Here is a 22379-nt window from a genome sequence, read left to right as displayed (position 1 = left end):
CTGGGAGTGTTTGATGGGGACAATGTAGAGTTCCTCAGTGCAGGAAATGCAGTTGTGTGGGGCCTGGGGAGGAGGGGCGAGGGGGGGAGGGGGTCGTTCCCCTATGGGGCACTGAGAAAAGAGAGTGCCGTCTATAGCAGGGTCGTTCCTGGCACTTCCTGCCCAGAATGGACTCGATTTATTTTTTAGGTAGATCGTGCCCATAGCCTGCCTGGAATACAGAGCAGGTAATCAGGTGTGAGGTTGGAGGCACATGATAAACCTTGTCTGTGAATTAACTCAATGGAAGGAAAGCAGGGCTGGCTTGGCATGGAATCTTCCATCGCCAATGTTTCTCCCTCCAACCTGTCCAGGTGCTTTGTTGCATCCAGTTAATATAAACAACAGCCGACCCTGAACGTTCACCACCAGGAGGAGGAAGCACCTGTTGGGACTATTTTGACGTTTAGGGATTAGAATGAGTTAATCTTGTGGATGATTGCAGCCTTGCCCAGCCTTGTGAAGCTGACGTTCTTCGTCCTGTCGCACAAAGTAACCTGCCGCTTGCTTCCTCTGGGCTTTTTCTAAAGTTGCAAAATGTCAGGGGCCTATTTCCTCTCCGCACAGCAGAATAGGAAAAAGTGCTGGACAGAGGTTTCCTGTCTGCACGCTCCTCTACATCTCCCTGGCTTTTCTTTGGAAAAGCTTTTCGGAATGATGCATGTGGCGTTCATGATAAGGAAGGTGGTCCGACCTTCACTTCCGAACATAACACTTCAACGATCCAGTGGGGAGTCTGCGTGTCTCACACTCCTATCAAACTCGCCTTCAGGAGGAGGTGACAATCTAAACCGAGCAATGACCTGGTTTCCTCAACCCCACCTAAATAAGGAATCCACTAAAAGCCATTCTGTTTTTTTACATTAAGCCCATTTCCACGATTCTGTTCAGCATGGCTCATCCGTACCACAGCTCCGTTCAGCCACCATTTTCCCATTTCCCTTCTTACTCTTACCTAATGCAAATTTGTCCACCTCAATATTGAAAGCTCTATTTGTCTCCGAGCATCTGCAGCCTTTCTGGGGGAGAGGGTTCCAGATTTCCACCGCCCACTGCGTGGAAAATACTTCCTGATTTTGCTGCTGGACAAGGTCGTTCTAATGTTAGGATTGTCCTTCATTGTTCTGTCTACTGGAGGAAATACCCCCTCAAATCTCTTCATTATTTTAAACACCTCAATTATATCATTTCTTAATGTTTTAAACTCAAGAGATTAAAAGCCATGTTTTTCCAACCTGTCGTCATAATTTAACCCTCTAAGCTCTGGTTTCATTCTGGCAAATCCGTGCTGCCCCTGCGTCCCCTCGAAGGCCAAGATATCGTTCCTGAGGCAAAGTGTCCAGAACTGAACATAACACCACAGATAGGCATTTGAACAAAGCTCTGCAAAACTTAAGCACAGCTTTCTAACCTTTGAGAAAAAGACCAACTTCCTTTAGGTTTTCTGATTACTTTTTGTGTCTGTGCCTTCTCGCAACGGCGGGGGGGGGGGGGGGGGGGGGGGGGGGGGGGGGGGCGGGGGGGGGGGGGGGGGGGGGGGATGTTGGCAGAGTTGTACAGCCTGGGATAATATTTTGGGGACATGGGTTCAAATCCTACCATGGTAACAGGTGGAATTTAAATTCAATTAATAAAATCTGGAATTGGAAGCTAGTCTCAATGATGGTGACCATGGACCTATCAATTGTCATTAATAAAAACCTTTCGGGAAGGAAATCTGCCATCTTTACTGGTCTGGCCGCCATGGGACTTGAGCAATGTGGTTGATTCTTAACCGCCCACTGAAATGTCCCAGTAAACCACTCAGTTTAAGGGCAATTAGGAATGGACAACAATAGTTAGCCTTGACAGGAATACCCACATACCACAACAGAAAGAAATTATATACCTTGATTCTCATGCCCCATTGCTCCTTCAATGTTCCTAGTCTTTCATCCGTTAGAAAATATTTGTCTAGTTTTTCTTGGAACCCAATTGAACACAACATGATCCCACCTTGAACTTTACCTGTCACATTTTTACCCACTTTATCTATGACTTTTCATAAGTCCCAATTAGATATCTTATTGTGCCTCCTAACTTACTGTAATCTGCAAACTTTGATGTACACATTGTTGTTCCTTTATCCCCATCATGAATAAATATTGTGGAAAGGGCGGCACGCAGCACAGTGGTTAGCACTGGGGCTGCGGCGCTGAGGATCTGGGTTCAAATCCCAGCCCCTGGGTCACCGTCCGTGTGGAGTTTGCACATTCTCCCCGTGTCTGCGTGGGTTTCACCCCCACCACCCATAGATGTGCAGGGTAGGTGGATTGGCCACGCTAAATTGCCTCATAATTGGAAAAAACAATCATTGGGTACTCTTAAATTTTTTTTTTTAAATGAATAAATATGTTGCAAAGTTGAGGTCCCAAGGCAGATCTCTGGGGAACACCAATCAGAATGTTTATCTTCATCATGACTGTCTCTGTTTCTACCTCGAAGAATGGAAATGGTACAAGTGTTCATCAGGTATTTTGAGTCTGTCTTCATTGTAGAATTCGCAACGAAAACCCCCAAGAACGGTGCTTGACCAAGGTCTCTGAGGCGAAGGAGAAAGATCGCACGCCTCGGGTCCCTCGGGAATCTGCATATTAAAGTGAGACTAGCTGTCTCGTTTTAAAATGCAGATTTGCTAAAAAGTGCTCCCGCCCACACTGGGCATAGTGCGGCTGTAAAATCGCGCCCTTCATGTCAGAAAATGTTCAGGTGACTAGTAAAGCAGCATGTTACTTGAATGGAGAGAGATTGCAGATCTCTACAGTATAGAGAGATCTGGGTGTCATGGTAGAGGAATCACAAAATAATGGTATGCAGATGCAGCAAGTGTTCAGGAAGGTAATGGAGTGGTGGTGTTTATTGTAAATATAAATGTAAGAAAGTTAGACTTCTGTTATCTAAGACGTTAGTGAGACCACTTCTGGAGTACTGTGGTCTCTTTATTTAAGAAAGAATATAATTGCATCAGGAGCACAGAGAAGGTTCACTCCACTAATTCCTGGGATTGAGGGTTTATTTTATGAGGAAAAATTGAGTAGTGGCCTATACCCACGAGAGTTTAGAGGAATGAGAGGTGATCTGATTGAAACACAAGGGGCCGGGATTCTCCGACCCCCCGGCAGGTCGGAGAGTCCCCGGGAGGCGGCGTCAATCCCGCCCCGCCGCTCCGACTGCCGTATTCTCCGGTGCCAGTTTTCGGGCGGGGACAGGGTTTACGCCATGCCGGTCGGGGCCGTTGGCAGCGGCCCCCCCGGCAATTCTCCGGGCCCCGATGAGCCGAGCGGCCGTCAGTTCCTGGTCAGTCCCGCCGGCGTGAAATGGACATGGTCCCACACAGTGGGACCTGGCTGGTAGGCCATCTAGTGGAGTCCACGGGGGGATGGGGCATGGTGGCTTGGCCCGTTATCGGGGCCCACCCACCTGCAGGCGGGCCTGTACCATGGGGGCACTCCTACCTTCCGCAGCAGCCTCCGCGCATGCACCAAAACACGCCGGCGGTTCCGCGCATGGGCGAGATCACGCCGTCCCTTTGGCACATGCGCAAACTCGCGCAGTCCCTTTGGCGCCGGCTGGAGTGGCGCCAACCCCTCCGGCGTCCGCCTAGCCCCGATAAAGTGGAGGTATGTGGAGAATTCCTCACCTCGGGGCTTGTTGACGTCGGAGTTGTTGGTGCCGGTATTCCCGCCGGCGTGGGGACTTCGTCCCCGGAAAGGAGAATCCTGACGATCAGATACTGAGGGGTCTTGGCCAGGAAGCTGAGAGGATCGTTCCCCTTACTGGAAAGTTTAGAACCAGGGAACACAGTTTAAAAATTTGGTAAAAGAGGATCCCATTTAAAACTGCAATGGGAAGAATTTTTTTCTCTCAAAGGATTATTGTTCAGTGAAATTCTCTTCCTCAGAGAACAGTGGGGGCTGGGTCACTGAATATGTTCGAGGCTGGGTTGGATAGATTTTCGATCAGTGGGGGAGTCGAGGGTTATGGCAGCAGGCAGGAAAGTGGCGATGAGGAAACAGTCAGATCAGTCCTGATCTAATGCAATGGTGGAGTGGGCGGAAGGGGCTGAATGGCCCGCTCCTAATTCTTGTGTTCATTATGGGAGACCATCACAGCTCACATACTTATCCAGTCCCCCTGAAATACATCTCGGCGAGTTACCTCAACTATTCCTCATGTTAGCCATTTCCATATTCAAATTCACTCGCTCGCAAAAGTAGTTTCTCTTCAATTCGTTGTGGATTTCTCAGTAACAATCTTGCCTCAAATTTTGGTTTCCCCCCCCCCCCCACAAATGGAAACATTCTTCTTTATATCCAACAAAACCCTGTCATAATATTAAGGACAGCTAAAAGGTCAACCCTCTTTTTAGAAAAAAGAGCCGAGCCAGTTCAGTCTTTCCTCGTGGTTATTTCTCTGGACCGTCCATCACTCACTCCCGGGTCCTTGGTCTGAGTTTCAGATCCATTGGAATGTGAGCTTATCAAGCTTGCAGTATCTGATCTGCTCAGCCTTCATTAACAGTCAGCGAGTTGGAGGTCTAAGTGTGTCCCAATCCACCCATGGATTGGTTGTCAATTGGCCTGAAAGAGGATCTCTCTCCAACTCTCAGTAAGTTCTTTAGATCCCACAGATTTGCTGCATCAGGCCTCATGACTTTGTCCTGGTCTCTAAGTCAGTTACTTCTGTGTCTCCGTCATCTGCGTTGCCCGTCAGCAAGTTGAGAATATCTAAACTAATTTCACCTTCTCCTTCAGCACAAGGACTAGTGTGTGGTGATGTGCATTAATGTAAATGCATGTAGGCTAGCTAGACACTAGAGGGAGCACCAGAAACATCACACACACACACTCAACCAATAGATCAGTAAGATAGGACACGACCAATGGACATTCACGATACACAGAGGTGACACGACCACAGGGGGGCATTACACCAACCCATACATAAACGACACCACACACATGATCTGCCTCTTTCCAGTGGAGACAGTCAGTGAGTACAGACACAGGGTTGATTCAATATTACACCCACCACGTGGATTACAGCAACTGGTTAGTCAGTCTGGGTAGCTACAGTAGGATTAGCAGTAGTGTCGAACCCGAGTAATAGAAGTGTAAATAGTTTAATAAACGTGTTGTAGTCATCTCCACGTCTGAACCTTCCTTTGTCAAGTGCACCACAAGGAAGCCGCTTATGTTACACCTACAACATAACAAATCATAGTGCATGGTTAAAGGTCCAGCTGTGTCCAGGAATATTGGTTACAGGGTTAGATATACACGGTGGTGCTCCGATGCTGTGTGACCGGACTGGAAGGTGCAGCACTTGGAGAGCAGTAGAGTAGACCTGAACCCTGACAATGTGAGGTTGAATGATTGGATTCTTGCCTGATGTCCTTGAACAATTAAGGAATATTTCTACAGTACACTTCCCTGGAGGGTGAAACAGGTGGACAGGGTGTTGGATATGGGAAAATGTACACAGCTCGTGGGAGGAAATTACATGGCCCAAATGACTCGATTTCATAACATGCCCTTTAAATGTTCTTATTTGCACAGTCCAACACGGGGGTGAGGAATGGGGGAAAGAAAGGGGAACAAATAAGCTCAAACATCCATCAATTCCATTCCTTTGATTAGCTGATGGAGATACAGGAGTGGCTACATTTAAACGTCCAAGTGGCTTAGGTTTCATTCCAGGCAGTGTACCCGACAATTGAGCCTTGAGCCATCACATGAGCTCCAGTTAACACTCAATGCACTGGGTGACTTTGGCACCTAATGGAGAGAGGGAACATCAAGAATAAAATGGGTGGGGGGGGGGGGGGGGGGGGGGGGGGGGGGGGGGCTGATGTTGCATAACCGGAAAAAAACAGGAACTAAATTTACAGATTTTCACATTTGGAAAGTAGAATTCTGATGCAGAACCTGGATTCTCCAACTTCTAGATAGCATTACCTGGGCACAGCGTACCATCGCTCTCTTCCTCAGGGGGTATGGGTGGAGGGAAGTCATCCTCTGAAAGAAAGGACATCAAATGATGTATTTATTCACAATGTATTTTCTGGTGTCGAGCCCTCTGATCATTTGGTCTCCTCAGACCTTTTAAAATAGAAAATTATTTAATCATTTACAGGATGCTGGCATCACGGACAAGGCCTGCATTTATTGCTCATCCCAATTGCCCTTTAGAAGGTTCCAGTGGGCTACTTTCTTGAATCACTGCAATCCATGTGATGTAAGTAAAGCAAGGAGGGAGTTCTGGGCTGTTGATGTAGCGACAATAAAGGAACACCAATACATTTCCAAGTCAGGATGGTGTGTGGTTTGGAGGGGAACTTGCAGATGGTGGTGTCCCCATGTACCTGCTGCCCTTGTCCCTCTAGATGGTAGAAGTCACAGGTTTGGAAAGTGCTGTTGCAGGAGCCTTGGTGAGTTCCTGCAGCGAATCTTGCAGTGGTGTCCGAGGTGCCGATCAAGCCTCTTCACCAAATGCAGACAATTGTAATGGCCAACTGTGCTGTTCCCAGCCCAATGCCAAAAGCAGCTGAAGAGACAATCCCATCAGCTGCTGAATTTGCCTCTCTTGCTACTTAATCTCCAACTGAAGCGGTAGCGTGAGTGAGGTGGGAGAATCAGCAACGTAAACAGTCTAACCTCTGGGAAGCAGCACCTACTTCCCACTGTAATGTCAACTGGGGAAGGCCTCGCAGTTTGAGTGAATCCTGACCTGGGATGATGCATTAAATAACATAGATACACACAAGAGACGTAGAGATATTTCTGTATGAACACAACATTAACTAGAATTGCAAACACATACAACACAGAAACAAGCCGTTTGGCCCATCTGCTCTATGCTAATGTTTATGCTCTGCTCCTCCCATTATAATTCATCTCGCCCTATCAGCATATGTATTTTCTCAAGCATTTATCCATCTTCCCCTTAAATGCATCTACGATATTTGCATCAGCTACTCCTTGTAGCAGTAAATTGCACATTCTTAACACTCTCTGGGTAAATGGTATTCGCCTAAATTCCTGACTGGGCTTCATAATAACTATTTTGCATTTCTGATCCTCCAATATGGGACTTGCCCAACAAATCACTTGTACTAAATCCTTTGGGGCGCTTTCTTAATATTGCCACTAACTTGCTCACGCCTGTGGGTTTGCCGTGACATTACTATTTGTTCCGTACAGAAACAACACCTGTTGGTAAAACATACTCGATGACTTTCCAGATTACTGATTGCTGTAGATATTGTTGTTTTCCACACCATGACTAATCTATTCTCCACTGATTTTCAACAGGAATAAAATTGGGAGTTTTTTTATAAGACGGCCAATCTGTAACGAATGTTTTAATCCTCATCAAAAAGTCAAAGATGTCTTCCCCATTGAGAAGTGGACAGTTTTCCCATCTTGGGTACTGTGTGACTTGCCACAGCAGTTAACCAGACACAGACGGCAAAATCAGGTGACCAACGATTTGATCAAAACAACAGATTTTACAGAGTGTCTTGAAGGAGGAAAGAGAGAGGCAGAGTGATTTAGGGCTTCCAGAGCGGAGGGTGCAGGCCGCTGAGGGTGCAGGCCGCTGAGGGTGCTGGATGCTGAGGGTGCAGGCCGCTGAGGGTGCAGGCCGCTGAGGGTGCAGGCCGCTGAGGGTGCAGGCCGCTGAGGGTGCAGGCCGCTGAGGGTGCAGGATGCTGGCTGCTGAGGGTGCTGGATGCTGAGGGTGCAGGCCGCTGAGGGTGCAGGCCGCTGACGGTGCAGGCCGCTGAAGGTGCAGGCCGCTGAGGGTGCAGGCCGCTGACGGTGCAGGCCGCTGAGGGTGCTGGCCGCTGAGGGTGCAGGCCGCTGAGGGTGCAGGATGCTGAGGGTGCAGGCCGCTGAGGGTGCAGGATGCTGAGGGTGCAGGCTGCTGAGGGTGCAGCCGCTGTGGGTGCAGGCCGCTGAGGGTGCAGGATGCTGGCTGCTGAGGGTGCAGGCTGCTGAGGGTGCAGGCTGCTGAGGGTGCAGGCCGCTGAGGGTGCAGGCCGCTGAGGGTGCAGGCCGCTGAGGGTGCAGGATGCTGAGGGTGCAGGCCGCTGAGGGTGCAGGATGCTGAGGGTGCTGGCTGCTGAGGGTGCAGGCCGCTGAGGGTGCTGGCTGCTGAGGGTGCAGGCCGCTGAGGGTGCAGGCTGCTGAGGGTGCTGGATGCTGGATGCGGAGGGTGCTGGATGCTGAGGGTGCAGGATGCTGAGGGTGCTGGATGCTGGATGCTGAGGGTGCAGGATGCTGAGGGTGCAGGCTGCTGGGGGTGCTGGATGCTGAGGGTGCAGGATGCTGAGGGTACAGGCTGCTGGGGGTGCAGGCCGCTGAGGGTGCAGGCCGCTGAGGGTGCAGGCCGCTGAGGGTGCAGGCCGCTGAGGGTGCTGGATGCTGAGGGTGCTGGATGCTGAGGGTGCTGGATGCTGAGGGTGCTGGATGCTGAGGGTGCTGGATGCTGAGGGTGCAGGCCGCTGAGGGTGCAGGATGCTGAGGGTGCAGGCCGCTGAGGGTGCAGGCCGCTGGGGGTGCAGGCCGCTGGGGGTGCAGGCCGCTGGGGGTGCAGGCCGCTGGGGGTGCAGGCCGCTGGGGGTGCAGGCCGCTGAGGGTGCTGGATGCTGAGGGTGCTGGATGCTGAGGGTGCTGGATGCTGAGGGTGCTGATGCTGAGGGTGCAGGCCGCTGAGGGTGCAGGCCGCTGAGGGTGCAGGCCGCTGAGGGTGCAGGCACTGAGGGTGCTGGATGCTGAGGGTGCTGGATGCTGAGGGTGCTGGATGCTGAGGGTGCTGGATGCTGAGGGTGCTGGACGCTGAGGGTGCAGGATGCTGAGGGTGCAGGATGCTGAGGGTGCAGGCCGCTGAGGGTGCAGGCCGCTGAGGGTGCAGGCCGCTGAGGGTGCAGGCCGCTGAGGGTGCTGGATGCTGAGGTTGCCGGCCGCTGAGGGTGCAGGCTGCTGAGGGTGCTGGATGCTGAGGGTGCAGGCCGCTGAGGGTGTAGGCCACTGAGGGTGCTCGATGCTTAGGGTGCTGGATGCTGAGGGTGCAGGCCGCTGAGGGTGCAGGCCGCTGAGGGTGCAGGCCGCTGTGGGTGCTGGATGCTGTGGGTGCTGGATGCTGAGGGTGCAGGATGCTGAGGGTGCAGGATGCTGAGGGTGCAGGCTGCTGAGGGTGCAGGATGCTGAGGGTGCAGGCCGCTGAGGGTGCAGGCCGCTGAGGGTGCAGGCCGCTGAGGGTGCAGGATGCTGGGGGTGCAGGCCGCTGAGGGTGCAGGCCGCTGAGGGTGCAGGCCGCTGAGGGTGCTGGATGCTGAGGGTGCAGGCCGCTGAGGGTGCAGGCCGCTGAGGGTGCAGGCCGCTGAGGGTGCTGGATGCTGTGGGTGCTGGATGCTGAGGGTGCAGGATGCTGAGGGTGCAGGATGCTGAGGGTGCAGGCCGCTGAGGGTGCAGGCCGCTGAGGGTGCAGGCCGCTGAGGGTGCTGGATGCTGAGGGTGCTGGATGCTGAGGGTGCTGGATGCTGAGGGTGCAGGATGCTGAGGGTGCAGGATGCTGAGGGTGCAGGCCGCTGAGGGTGCAGGCCGCTGAGGGTACAGGCCGCTGAGGGTGCAGGCCGCTGAGGGTGCAGGCCGCTGAGGGTGCTGGATGCTGAGGGTGCCGGCCGCTGAGGGTACAGGCTGCTGAGGGTGCTGGATGCTGAGGGTGCAGGCCGCTGAGGGTGTAGGCCACTGAGGGTGCTCGATGCTGAGGGTGCTGGATGCTGAGGGTGCAGGCCGCTGAGGGTGCAGGCCGCTGAGGGTGCAGGCCGCTGTGGGTGGATGCTGTGGGTGCTGGATGCTGAGGGTGCAGGATGCTGAGGGTGCAGGATGCTGAGGGTGCAGGCTGCTGAGGGTGCAGGATGCTGAGGGTGCAGGCCGCTGAGGGTGCAGGCCGCTGAGGGTGCAGGCCGCTGAGGGTGCAGGCCGCTGAGGGTGCAGGCCGCTGAGGGTGCAGGATGCTGGGGGTGCAGGCCGCTGAGGGTGCAGGCCGCTGAGGGTGCTGGATGCTGAGGGTGCAGGCCGCTGAGGGTGCAGGCCGCTGAGGGTGCAGGCCGCTGAGGGTGCTGGATGCTGAGGGTGCCGGCCTCTGAGGGTGCAGGCTGCTGAGGGTGCTGGATGCTGAGGGTGCAGGCCGCTAAGGGTGCTGGATGCTGAGGGTGCTGGATGCTGAGGGTGCTGGATGCTGAGGGTGCTGGATGCTGAGGGTGCAGGCCGCTGAGGGTGCAGGCTGCTGAGGGTGCTGGATGCTGTGGGTGCTGGATGCTGTGGGTGCTGGATGCTGAGGGTGCAGGCCGCTGAGGGTGCAGGTCGCTGAGGGTGCAGGCTGCTGAGGGTGCAGGCTGCTGAGGGTGCAGGCCGCTGAGGGTGCCGGCCGCTGAGGGTGCAGGCCGCTGAGGGTGCTGGATGCTGAAGGTATGCCCACCAGCTGTGGAGCATTTAAAACCAGCGTTACACAATTGGGGAAATGCCGAGATCTCGGAGAGCTGGAGGAAGTTACAGTCCACAGTGAGCATGTGACAAAGTGAAAACTATCAGCCATGAGGATGTGAAAATCGAGATGGTGCTGAACTAGGAGCCTGTGCAGGTTAGAAAGCACAGGGATGGTGGGTGAAATGGACTTGATTCGAGTTTAATAACAGGCAGTAGAAATCTGGATAGGCTGAAGTTTAATTGGGATGCAAATTGAGGCTGGTCAGGAGAGTATTTTTGAAGTAGAATTTCCAATCACACCATCTTTCGAAATGTAAAATCTGGGAGACTTGCAGTTTCATTACATGAACATTTTGTCCATAAGGAAACTCATTAGTGAGGTCTTAAAAATCCAGAAACAAAATCCTTTTTCTTACCTTCAAGCATTTTTTTTATTACTTCATATCCCTCCAGTCTTCTACACCCTGTGTTTCTTTCAAATGGAAATCAATTCAAATCAGCTCAGGGTCCTGTGCTTATTTATAACTTTGATCTGAACTCAGTTGAGTCAGTCGGAGGGCAGACCCAGGGGAGTGCAAGGCTGAAAGGCAGATCTCTTTAAAACAAATCAGGCTTTGGACTGGAGATGCTTCTGAACGTATATAACCTGATTAGAATTGACTTTGAATAAATCTGGGCAAATGAATGGTCGTTGTGTGCGGGCTGTGACTGCTCACGTGATCCACAGTCACTCTGTCTGTCCCACTGACACAGCTTTTCCACTCTTTTTTTTTTTTAATAAACATTTTATTGAGGTATTTTTGGTATAGAAACAACAAAATAAACAAGATACATGAAACCATAAACATAGTGCAAAAAATGTTTACCCTTTGTACAGGTCCCACCCTTATTGACCTCCGACTCTAACCTAAACTACTCCCCCCCCCCCCGTTGACGATTAATTTTCCGTGAAGAGGTCGACGAACGGTTGCCACCTCTGGGCGAACCCTAACAGTGACCCTCTCAAGGCGAACTTAATTTTCTCCAAACAGAGAAAGCTAGCCATGTCCGATAGCCAGGTCTTCGTCTTCGGGGGCTTTGGATCCCTCCAGGCCAATAGTCTCCGTCTCCGGGCTACCAGGGAAGCAAAGGCCAGGACATCTGCCTCTTTCTCCTCCTGGATTCCCGGATCTTCCGACACCCCGAAAAGCGCCACCCTTGTTTTTAACACCGTGGACATGACGTCCGCAAACCCCTGCCAAAATCCCTGAAGCTTTGGACATGTCCAGAACATGTGGACATGGTTCGCTGGTCCTCCTGCACATTTTGTGCACCTGTCCTCCACCCCAAAGAATCTGCTCATCCGGGCCACTGTCATGTACAACCTTAAATTGTATCAGCCTTAGCCTGGTACATGTTGCAGACACGTTGACTCTACTCAACGCGTCTGCCCACAAACCATCCTCTATCTCACCTCCCAGCTCCTCCTCCCAGTTACGCTTCAGCTCCTCGAATAGTTAATGCTTTTAATGTAGTTCAAGTTAAGCTTTTCCACTCTTGACAACCACTTCAATGGTGCTGCAGATCTAACCTGGATTCACAATCAAACAAAAGAAACTAAACCCGATCTTTCAGATCATGAAAGTATTGGATAGGTTGGATAGAGATAAACGACTTGCTCTGGCGGAGGGAGTCCACACCGAGGAGGTATAAAGTAACGTTAGAGCTCGGCCGTAAGGAGTGATGTCAGGAAGCACTTCTTCCCATAAAGGGGAGGAGAAACCTGGAACTCTCTCTTCCAAAGCATTGTTTGAGGTTCAGGGTCCATTGAAAATGTTAAAACTCAGATTGATAGATTTATGTTAGGGGAGGGGATGAAGGGTAACACAACCAAAGTGGATAGATGGGGTTCAGATAGAGGTCAGCCATGATCTAACTCATGGTGGAGTAGGCTCGAGGGGCTGAATGGCCTTCCTCCTGTTTCCATGTTTCTTTTCGCCTGGCCATGTAATTTAGTCAAACTCCCTCGAGAGTCACCATCACAGAATCAGCAGTCAGTCAGTTTGCGAGGAAATCTCTTCACGCGCACAGTTGTGAATTTTTGGAGTTGTCTACCCGGGAATTATGGATGTTCACCCTAAACTCAGCTCTCATATCATTCGTTAGGAGGGAGATGTCTCAATTTACATAGAATGACAGCATTTGCCGCACTAAAACAGGACATTCAATATGAATGTTCAGTCCTGGTGTTTATGCTCCACCTGAGCCACTCCAACACCTCTTCTTTTTTTGATAAAACATTTTATTGAGGTATTTGTGATTTTGTAACAATAACAGAAGAAACAAATATAAACATATTGCAAAGGCCATCTTCCTCCCTCACAGGTCCCACCTTTCTTACACACTAATCTAAACTAAACCCCCCCCCCCTCTCTGCTGACGGTTAATTTTCTCTAACGAAGTCGATGAATGGCTGCCACGTCCGGACGAACTCTGACGTTGACCCTCTCAAGGAGAACTTGATTTTCTCCAGGCAGAGAAAGCTAGCCATGTCAGTGAGCCAGGTCTCTGACTTCGGGGGCTTTGAGTCCCTCCAAGCTAACAGTATCCGTCTCCAGGCTACCAGGGAGGCAAAGGCCTCTTTCTCCTCCTGGATTCCCGGATCCTCTGACACTTCGAAAATCGCCACCACCCTTGTTTTTAACACCGTGGACATGACCTCGCAAACCCCTGCCACAATACCCCAAGCTTCGGGCATGCCCAGACCATATGAACATAGTTCGCTGGCCCCCTGCACACTTCGCACATCTGTCTTCCACCCCAAAGAACCTGCTCATCCGGGCCACTGTCATGTGAGCCCGGTGAACGACCTTAAATTGTATCAGGCTGAGCCTGGCGCATGAAGTGGACGCGTTGACTCTGCTCAACACATCTGCCCAGAGACCATCCTCTCTCTCTCCTCCTAACTCCTCTTCCCATTTGTGTTTCAACTCCTCGGTCTGCGTCTCCTCTGACCCCATGAGTTCTTTATAGATGTCCAAACCCCTCCCCTTCTCCCACCCACACGCTGGAAACTCCCCTGCCCTGTATCCCCCTTGGTGGTAGGAGCGGGAAGGTTGAGACATGCCTGCGTAGGAAGTCCCGCACCTGCCGGTACCTAAACTCATTCCCTCCCGTCAATTCAAATTTCTCCTCCAACTCCCTCAGGCTGGGAAAGCTCCCCTCTATGATCAGATCTCCCATCCTCTCGATCCCTGCTCTCTGCCATCTCTGAAACCCTCCATCCAGCCTTCCCGGGGCAAACCGATTGATTATTGCAGATTGGAGACCACACCAATGCTCCCTCTGCTCCCACATGTTTCCTCCATTGCCCTCAGACTCTCGGGGCCGCCACCACCACGGGGCCGGTGGAGTACCGTGCCGGCGGGAACGGTAGAGGCGCCATTACTAATGCCCCCAAACTCGTGCCCTTACATGATGCCGCGTCTACTCACTCCCACACCGACCCCCCCACTCCCCGCACCCACTTCCTAATCATGGCTATATTTGCCGCCCAATAGTCTCCCACATCTCTTCAATTAACACTCGTATCATATCCTTCTATTTCTTTCTCCTTCACATGCTTATCTAGTTCCCCCTTAAATCCATCACTCCCATTTGCCTCAAATACCCCACAAGGTAGGACGTTCCCCATTCTATCCACTCGCTAGATAAAGAGGTTTCTCCTGAACCCCCGAGTGAGGTTATTGGTGAGTATCTTATAATAATGACCAGTAGTTCTGGTCTGCCTCTCAAGTGGAAGTACCTTCTTTATGGCCATCCCATTCAACTCGTTTGTAGTAAGATCTTAATCACGTCACACCTCAGCCTCCTCTTTATAGAGAAAATAGCCTCAGCTTGTTCAATCTTTCCTGGTGGTATTCAACTCTCAATTCTGGCAACATCCTTGTAAATATATTTTCCACTTTTCCAGTGCCTTTTTAAAATACTACAGTTAAGGGGCAGATCAAGCAACACTGATTACAATGTTCCTGTGTGCTTTCTGACCCTGATCCCATAATATACCCAGGCCGTGTGGTCTTTGTCATTTATATTGACAGGGAGCTTTTCTGTTTAGTAGAGGTAGTTTTCACGTTGTATGTGGGCACAGAGAGGACACCTGTTATCACAATGTTCCAATAAATATGTTGCCCATTTACACTGAAGCCCCTGAAAAAGGAAGATCGGGCAGTGAGTTTAATGCCTAAAGGTCAATCAACTGCCCAAAGTGAAAATTACTTACAGTATCTTTCAAACCTCTGAGCTGGGTCATTTGAAATTCTCATTCCAGTTTCCAAATCCCTCTCTGGCCTTGCTCCCTCCTTACCTTTGTAACTTTCTCTAGCCCTACAACCCTCCTGAAATCTCTGCCTTTCTCCATATCCTGGCCTCTTGCGCATTCCTGATTTTTATCACACCCCCATTTGGTGGCCGCGCCTTCAGCTGCCTCGCCCCTGATCCCCATCGTAAACCCCACCCTTGGTGCTGCACAGTCTTAGCAAACAAAATTCCACACCCAGTCACAAAAGGGAATATAAAAGTTGGCCAAAGAGGCTGGATTTAAAGAGTGTCTGCAGGGAAAAGGAGATAAGAGATTGGGGTTGAGAGAGGAAATTCCAGGGCTGAGGGACCAGGCAGCTCAAGCAACAGCCACCATATCAGGAGTTAATTGCTTGGTTGGGGCGAAGACTATGGTGCATTACTGAGGGAGAGCTGCACTCCCTGAGGCTCTAGCTGCCCATCCTGGTTCACATTAACCATCACAAGTGCAGTTGGAAGAAGAGCAGGGAGGCTTCCAGGTTTCCTGTCCAAGATTCCTCCCTCAATCAACACCATAAAAACAGACAGATGAACCAGTCATTCATCTTTGTTACTTGTTGCAGATGTTCTGGTCAGAACCAGCTGCTGCAGGTCACTAGTGATTGAAGTGTCTTGCAACATTCTGACGGGACAGAGGTGCTGGAGGAAAGTGTCACCGATCGCCAGATAACGGCAGACAAAACATTCAAGAGAAAACCCTAAACAGTCTCAACAGCCTCTTGGTAATTGAGCGAAAGAACCACAGGATATCACTCTTAATATTACTCAACCCTGATCTGCTACATTCCACACCTGACACTCCCTCATATTGCATAACGGCACATATCTCGAGGGGGGGGGTAAATATTTTGATGCAGTAATCAACTCACTGAGGTATGTCGGTATCCTAAAGCTGTTCACACCACTAAACACACTGATATATTATCATGGCAGATTTTATCACTTCAGTGTAAGCTATCACTTTTCATAGAATTATGTAGTTCAGGAGGAGGCTATCCAACCTCTTGCCCCTGTCCCAGCTCTTCAAAGGAGTGATCTAATTTCTACTCCCTCTGCTTTCTCCACATTGCCCTTCAAATCTTTTTGAGTATTTGTCCAATCCGCTTTCTGAATGTAATTTTTAATTCTGCTTCCAACACCCTTTCCGTGCAATGGGATTGAGTTCCCTGGGCTCGCGAGGGTAAAAATCAGCCAAGGTTCCACTTTCTGATGACTGTCATTGTTACAATATATAATTCCTGATGTAGCAGTTATTCAGCCAATCCTGCATGTCCTTTGCTTGAAAGCTACAATTCCTCATTACGCCTTCCTTTTGAAAAGTTCCAGAGTTCTTGTCCAAAAGAGCAGCAACGGAGCTCCCTCTCACGAGCATTCGAACAGGCAGGCTAACCAAACCCACATGAACAAACTTTACAGTTTTCCGACATTTGAAAAAACATTTCCACAATCCAGGGCCCCTGCTCTTGACGAGGACTTTGGTCTGGCCCATAGCATCTGTCAACTACATTTGTCAGGTGACAAAAACCGTACTGATGATAGCTCTGTATTTCGGGGTCTAGGAAACACTTACTGAATCCTCTGGGCAATGGATCGGAGGATCCCAAAATACTTACTGGCCATTTGGCTTCCATTGCCATTTTGTAGGATAATAACACTGACTGTTAAGGATATAAACTCTCCACATTTACCAACGAGTGAATTAAGCCATCCAGTTAGCCCACGGTGGTGATATCTATAACCCTCTTGTTGACAGTCCATCAGGACTAGGAGCCTTTCCATTCTCCCTCATCCTGACAGCCTTCATAATTTCCTCTACCATCCATAATTGGATGGACAGGTTGATTTATCAATTTCGCCACAGCTTCAACGCTCATCAAGCAGATTGTCAAAATGCTCATGTCGCCTTTGCAGGATTGAAGTTTGGTCAATGATTGGTGAGCTGCCATTGGTATGCTTCAATGGGTTTGGTAGTCACACTGGTCTGCAAACCTCCTTCAGAACTCGTGAAGACTGGTCAATTCGTCAGGTTTGTTTGTCTGTCCAGCCCACTCAATTGTTTCTCAACATCAATTCCTTCAGCGCTGAATTGGGATCAGCCTAGGATTCCACATCTTCTCACTCTTTCTAGACGTGTCCAAAGGCAGTGCAGCAACAAAGACAACTTTCATTTATGTAACACCTTTCATGCAATAAAACGTTTTACAGGAAATACCAAAGCCATATGAAGAGATACCAGGACGGGGCACCAGAAATCTGACTAGGAAGGTGGATTTTAAGAAGTGTCTTAAAAGGAGAGAGAGGGATGGTGCGATGTTTTCCCAGGCAGCTGATGGAAGAGTGATTAAAATCAGGGATACACGACAGGTCAAAATTTCAGGAGTGCAGAGATTTCAGTCAATTGGTGATAAGGATAAAGAAGGTCACAGACAGGAAAAGGGTGAGGCTTTGAAGGAATGTGCAAATCAGGATGAGGATTTTAACATCGAGGCCGTTGCTGATCGGGAACTAAGGTAGGTAACCAGAGAATTGCTCAATTCTGGATAGTGTTGAGCTTTCCGTGTGCTGCTGCAGCTATGGTGTTGCAGGCGAGTGTTCCATCATACTCCTCACCTGAGTCTTCATGCAAGATTCCTCATCTGAGTCTTGAGTGCAAGGATGGAACCTCCAAAATGCAGCACCTCCTCTGTAGCACGCTGAATTTGGCTTCGAAGACAGGCTGCCATGAAGCTTGAACTCACAACCCTTGAAGCCAGAGGCCAGGCTGCCACTATTTGAATCAAGCTGACAGCCTTGATGAGGAAAGCCGCATTTCTGGAGAGGAGGAAATTTGAGGTACATAGAACATACAGTGCAGAAGGAGGCCATTCGGCCCATCGAGTCTGCACCGACCCACTTAAGCCCTCACTTCCACCCTATCCCCGTAACCCATTAACCCTTCCTAACCTTTTTGGACACTATGGGCAATTTATCATGTCAATCCACCTAACCTGCGCGTCTTTGGACTGTGGGAGGAAACCGGAGCACCCGGAGGAAACCCACGCAGACACGGGGAGAACGTGCAGACTCCGCACAGACAGTAACCCAGCAGAGAATCAAACCTGGGACCCTGGCGCTGTGAACCACTATGCTACCGTGCTGCCCGTAGGAACCCAGAAAATACATTCTGCAACATCAGTGTGCCAACAGCTAATATGTTTGAATGAAATATGTGGGTTCTCTATTTTAACAGCAGTATTAAAATAATTGTTTTTAACATCTGCACTGAAGTAGTAAATACAGCAACTTTATACAAATGCATTGAACATAACCTGCCACGGTTGTGCCACATTGGTGAGAAGGTGGGGTTGAGATTTATCAAGGAGGGACAGGCCATTGGATCTAATAACCTTTTTCTGTTACTAAGAACTTTTACTTTGTGACAAATCGCAGCATCAGGTCATCAGGACACAGTGGTGACATTTCTAATCATTGAATGAAGGCCAGTGACCAACCTCTATATATATCACGAGGAAAAAAACCTCACAGAACTGGCCAGCTCAGCAGGCAATAGACAGGGCATTGACTTTTACAGGTCACATCAACAAAGATAAATATGAAAAGAAAGACACTGGTTTCAACAAAGGCACCTGCTCGTCTCATGTTGGGAATGATAGAAACTTCCATCGTATTACCTCTCCTATAACTCATGCACTCTCCTGGGTCTGCCTCTCAATAAGTGAAAGTTAATCTTACCACAGCCCTCGCTAAGTGCTAGCTTTCCAGCAATCCGTGTGCCTGCCAATGATGATTCAGCAAAAATCTCTCATTTTCTTTGTAAGTGATATTCTAACTTGTCCTTGAGTTCCTTACATTTGCCAACAAGGCAAGCTCTCTCTTTTTTTTGGTAAAAGTTAAGAGAGAAACACGGAGTTCTTTGGGAGGTGAATATTTTGCATTTCACTTTGTATTTCCAATAGGTGACCCTTCATATTATTGTTGAGGAGAGGTGGGGAGCAAGGCTTAATTATGATAAAGATGTTGTGTGTGGGGGACCTCCCGTGGCGGCCGAGTGAGTGGTCGGACCTCCGGTGGATGCTATGAAGGAGTAAGTTGTACATTTGGTGGCTCCCGCTCGGGACCTTTACCCCCAATTTTCTACCGGACTTGAATTGTAAAACTGATGACAGAGGCAATTGTGTGCTGAATTCCCATCGGTGCATGGAGAGAAGGTCTAGAAGTGCTCGTAAACGCAGGAACAGAAAGACCGAGAAGGCTCGGGCTGAAGCTGCAGCGGGAGACAGCATGGCGGAGGACCGGGCCTCTGGTTTGTCGACCCAGCGGTCAACGGAGCAGCTGATGCAAGTCATTCAGGAAGGCTTTGCCAAGCAGAAACGGGACGGCTTGGACCCGATAAAAGAGTCGATTGAGCGACTGGAGCTTAGATTGGACGCCCAAGATTGGGCGATCCAGAAGGTGGAGAAGGCGCTGGCTGAGCAGGAGGAACATCAAACTGCGGTGGAGTTGGAGGTGGGGATGCTGAGAGACCAGCAGAAGAAGCTCTGGAGAAGGTGGAGGACCTGGAGAATAGGTCCCGCCGGCAGAACTTGAGAATCGTTGGGCCCCCGGAGGGGTCCGAAGGAGCGGACGCTGGGACATACATCACAGATATGTTTTGAGAAGCTGCTGGGGGAGGGGACATTCTCCCCACCCTTGGAGGTGGACAGGGTTCGCAGAGCGCTCGCAGGGAAGCCGCGAATGGGAGACCTCCCCAAGAGCAATGGTGGTGAGATTCCACAGGTACTTAGATAAGGAGCGCATTCTACAGAGGGCCAAGCAGACACGGAGCTGTAAGTGGGACAATAGTATCCTGCGGGTCTACCAAGACCTGAGTGTGGAGGTGGCCAGGAGAAGAGCAGGCTTCAACCAGATTAGGTTGATCCTTTTTAAGAAAAAGGTGAAGTTCGGACTGTTGTATCCGGCCCGTCTCTGGGTCACGTACGAGGAACAGCACTTTTATTTTGAGATGCCTGAGGACGCGCTGGACTTCCTGAAAAGGAAAGGACCGGTGGTGGACTGAGAACTTTTGAACTTTGCTGCAACGTTCTTGGTATTTTTTCTTTTTGTTTCTCTGTTCTTTAAAGAAAAGTTTCTCGTTTTCCGTTTTGTGGAAGCGGTTTGTAATGTCTTCTGTATTGATTTGGGACCAGTGGCAGAGCTCAGTGAGTTAAGGTTTTCATTTGCACTGTTGGGGGATGGAGGTGTGCTTGTTTAGATTTTGGTGTTTTTCTGTCGGGCAATTGTGTGAGGACTGTTTGATGTTGGAGTATGTTTGTATGAGCAGGGGAGGGTGGGGGGGGGGAACAACAGGTGGGAGACTATCCGGCGCCTTGGGATGGGGGCCACCAAGCTAGCTGACGGTCCTCCCGCGATTCCTGTTTGTATTTCAATGTCTCCCCATCTTTATGCCGCGGTCCTTTTTTAAACGGGTCAACAAAGTGATCACTGGCTTCGTTTGGGCGGGCAAGACCCCGCGAGTAAGGAAGGTAATGCTTGAGCGGAGTCGGGAAGAGGGCGGGCTGGCGCTGCCAAATTTTAGTAACTATTACCGGGCGACGAATATAGCCATGATCAGGAAGTGGGTGGTGGGGGAGGGGTCGGCATGGGAGCGTATGGAGGCAGCTTCATGCAAGGGCACCAGTCTGGGGGCATTGGTAACTGCGCCTCTGCCATTCCCGCCAGCACGGTACTCCACCAGCCCCGTGGTGGTGGCGGCCCTGAGAGTTTGGGGGCAATGGAGGAGACGTGTGGGAGCAGAGGGAGCATCGGTCTGATCCCCAATTTGTAATAATCACCGGTTTGCCCCAGGACGTATGGACGGGGGGTTCAAGATATGGCGGAGAGCAGGGATTGAGAGGATGGCGGGTATGTTTAGAGAGGGGAGCTTTCCGAGTATGAGGGCGCTGGAGGAGAAGTTTGGGTTGGCGAGGGGAAACAAATTCAGGTATCTGCAGGTGTGGGACTTCCTACGTAAACAGGTGTCAACCTTCCTGCTCCTACCGTTAAGGGGGATTCAGGACAGTTTCCAGAGGGTGGGTAGGAGAAGGGAGTGTCTCGGACATTTACAGGGAACTTATGGGGTCAGAGGAGACGCAGACCGAGGAGCTGCAGCGCAAGTGGGAGGAGGAGCAGGGAGGAGAGATAGAGGATGGTCTATGGGCGGACGCGTTGAGTAGAGTCAATGCGTCTGCAACATGTGCCAGACTCAGTAAGGTCGTTCACCGGGCTCACATGACAGTGGCCCGGATCAGCAGATTCTTTGGGGTGGAAGACAGGTGCACAAAATATGCGGGAGGACCAGCGAACCATGTCCACATGTTCTGGGAATGTCCGAAGCTTTGGGGATTTTGGCAGGGGTTTGCAGACGTCATGTCCACGGTGTTAAAAACAAGGGTGGCGCTGAGTCCAGAGGTGGCGATTTTCGGGGAGTCGGAAGACCCGGGAATCCAGGAGGAGAAAGAGGCTGACGTTCCGGCCTTTGCTTCCCTGGTGGCCCGGAGACGGATACGATTAGCTTGGAGGGACTCTCAGCCCCCGAAGTCGGAGACCTGGCTATCGGACATGGCTACCTTTCTCTGTTTGGAGAAAATCAAGTTCGCCTCGAGAGGGTCAGTGTTAGGGTTCGCCCGGAGGTGGCAACCGTTCATCGACTTCTTCGCGGAAAATGAATCGTCAGCAGAAGGGTGGGGGTGGGGGTTAGTTTAGCTTAGTGTAGGGGGTTAGTAAATGTGGGACCTGTAAGGGAGGGAGGGAGACGGCTTTTGCACTGTGTTTATAGTTTCATGTACATTGTTTATTGTGTTGTTGTTATAATACCAAAAAATACCTCAATAAAATGTTTATTAAAAAAAAAAGAGAGTGGTCACACAGTCGGTGGCTCCTGCCCAAGGTGCTTTTTTTGGTCCTTTTCCTCCGTTTTGTGGGGTGTTACGCAGGTGGAAAACGTAGGAACAGTAAGAGCTAGTCAGTCTCCTCTGGCAAGGAATGTCTGAGCCCGACCAAATGAGGAGAGCAATACGAAAAGGGCAACAGTCAGACCAGGAGAACTCCCGAGGAGCGACAGAGGGAAAGATGGCGGAGGGCTCTGTGGTGTCACTGCTCCAAAGTGGTCGACGGAGCAGCTAGCGGAGTTTATAACAGCCAAGTTCCAGCAACAGAGGAGGGAGGCCTCAGAAGACTTAGCTAAGGTGGCAGAGCTGATTCGGACTGCACTAGAGTGAGTGGAGCAGAGGCTGGAGGCGCAGAATGCGTGGAGGAGTCGATGGCTGATGACCAAGACCATTTGGCCTCATTGTACGCTGAAACACTGATGATGGCGGAGGGCGAGAGGAAGTTACAGGAGAAGGTGGACGAGACTTGGAGGATCGCTCGAGGAGGCAGAATCTCTGGATTTTGGAGCTGGTTCAGGGGATCGAGGGTACGTAGGATTCGAAT

At 50.6% G+C, this 22379-nt stretch overlaps 1 protein-coding gene across 1 annotated transcript in view; it reads right to left on the bottom strand.

Moving 5' to 3' along the window:
* The window catches only part of LOC140398650 (src kinase-associated phosphoprotein 1-like), a 514762-nt gene that overhangs the window by 101929 nt on the left and 390454 nt on the right, over positions 1–22379 (bottom strand). The window contains exon 11 of the mRNA XM_072487554.1: positions 6036–6095. Coding sequence (XP_072343655.1) covers positions 6036–6095 — 60 coding nt within the window. The remainder of the gene's footprint in view (positions 1–6035; positions 6096–22379) is intronic.

This window comes from Scyliorhinus torazame, chromosome 21 (genome assembly GCF_047496885.1).
Source record: "Scyliorhinus torazame isolate Kashiwa2021f chromosome 21, sScyTor2.1, whole genome shotgun sequence".
Classification (NCBI taxonomy): Eukaryota; Metazoa; Chordata; class Chondrichthyes; order Carcharhiniformes; family Scyliorhinidae; genus Scyliorhinus; species Scyliorhinus torazame.
The sequence above is the reverse complement of the archived record's forward strand: the minus strand, read 5'-3'. Positions and strand labels throughout refer to the sequence as shown.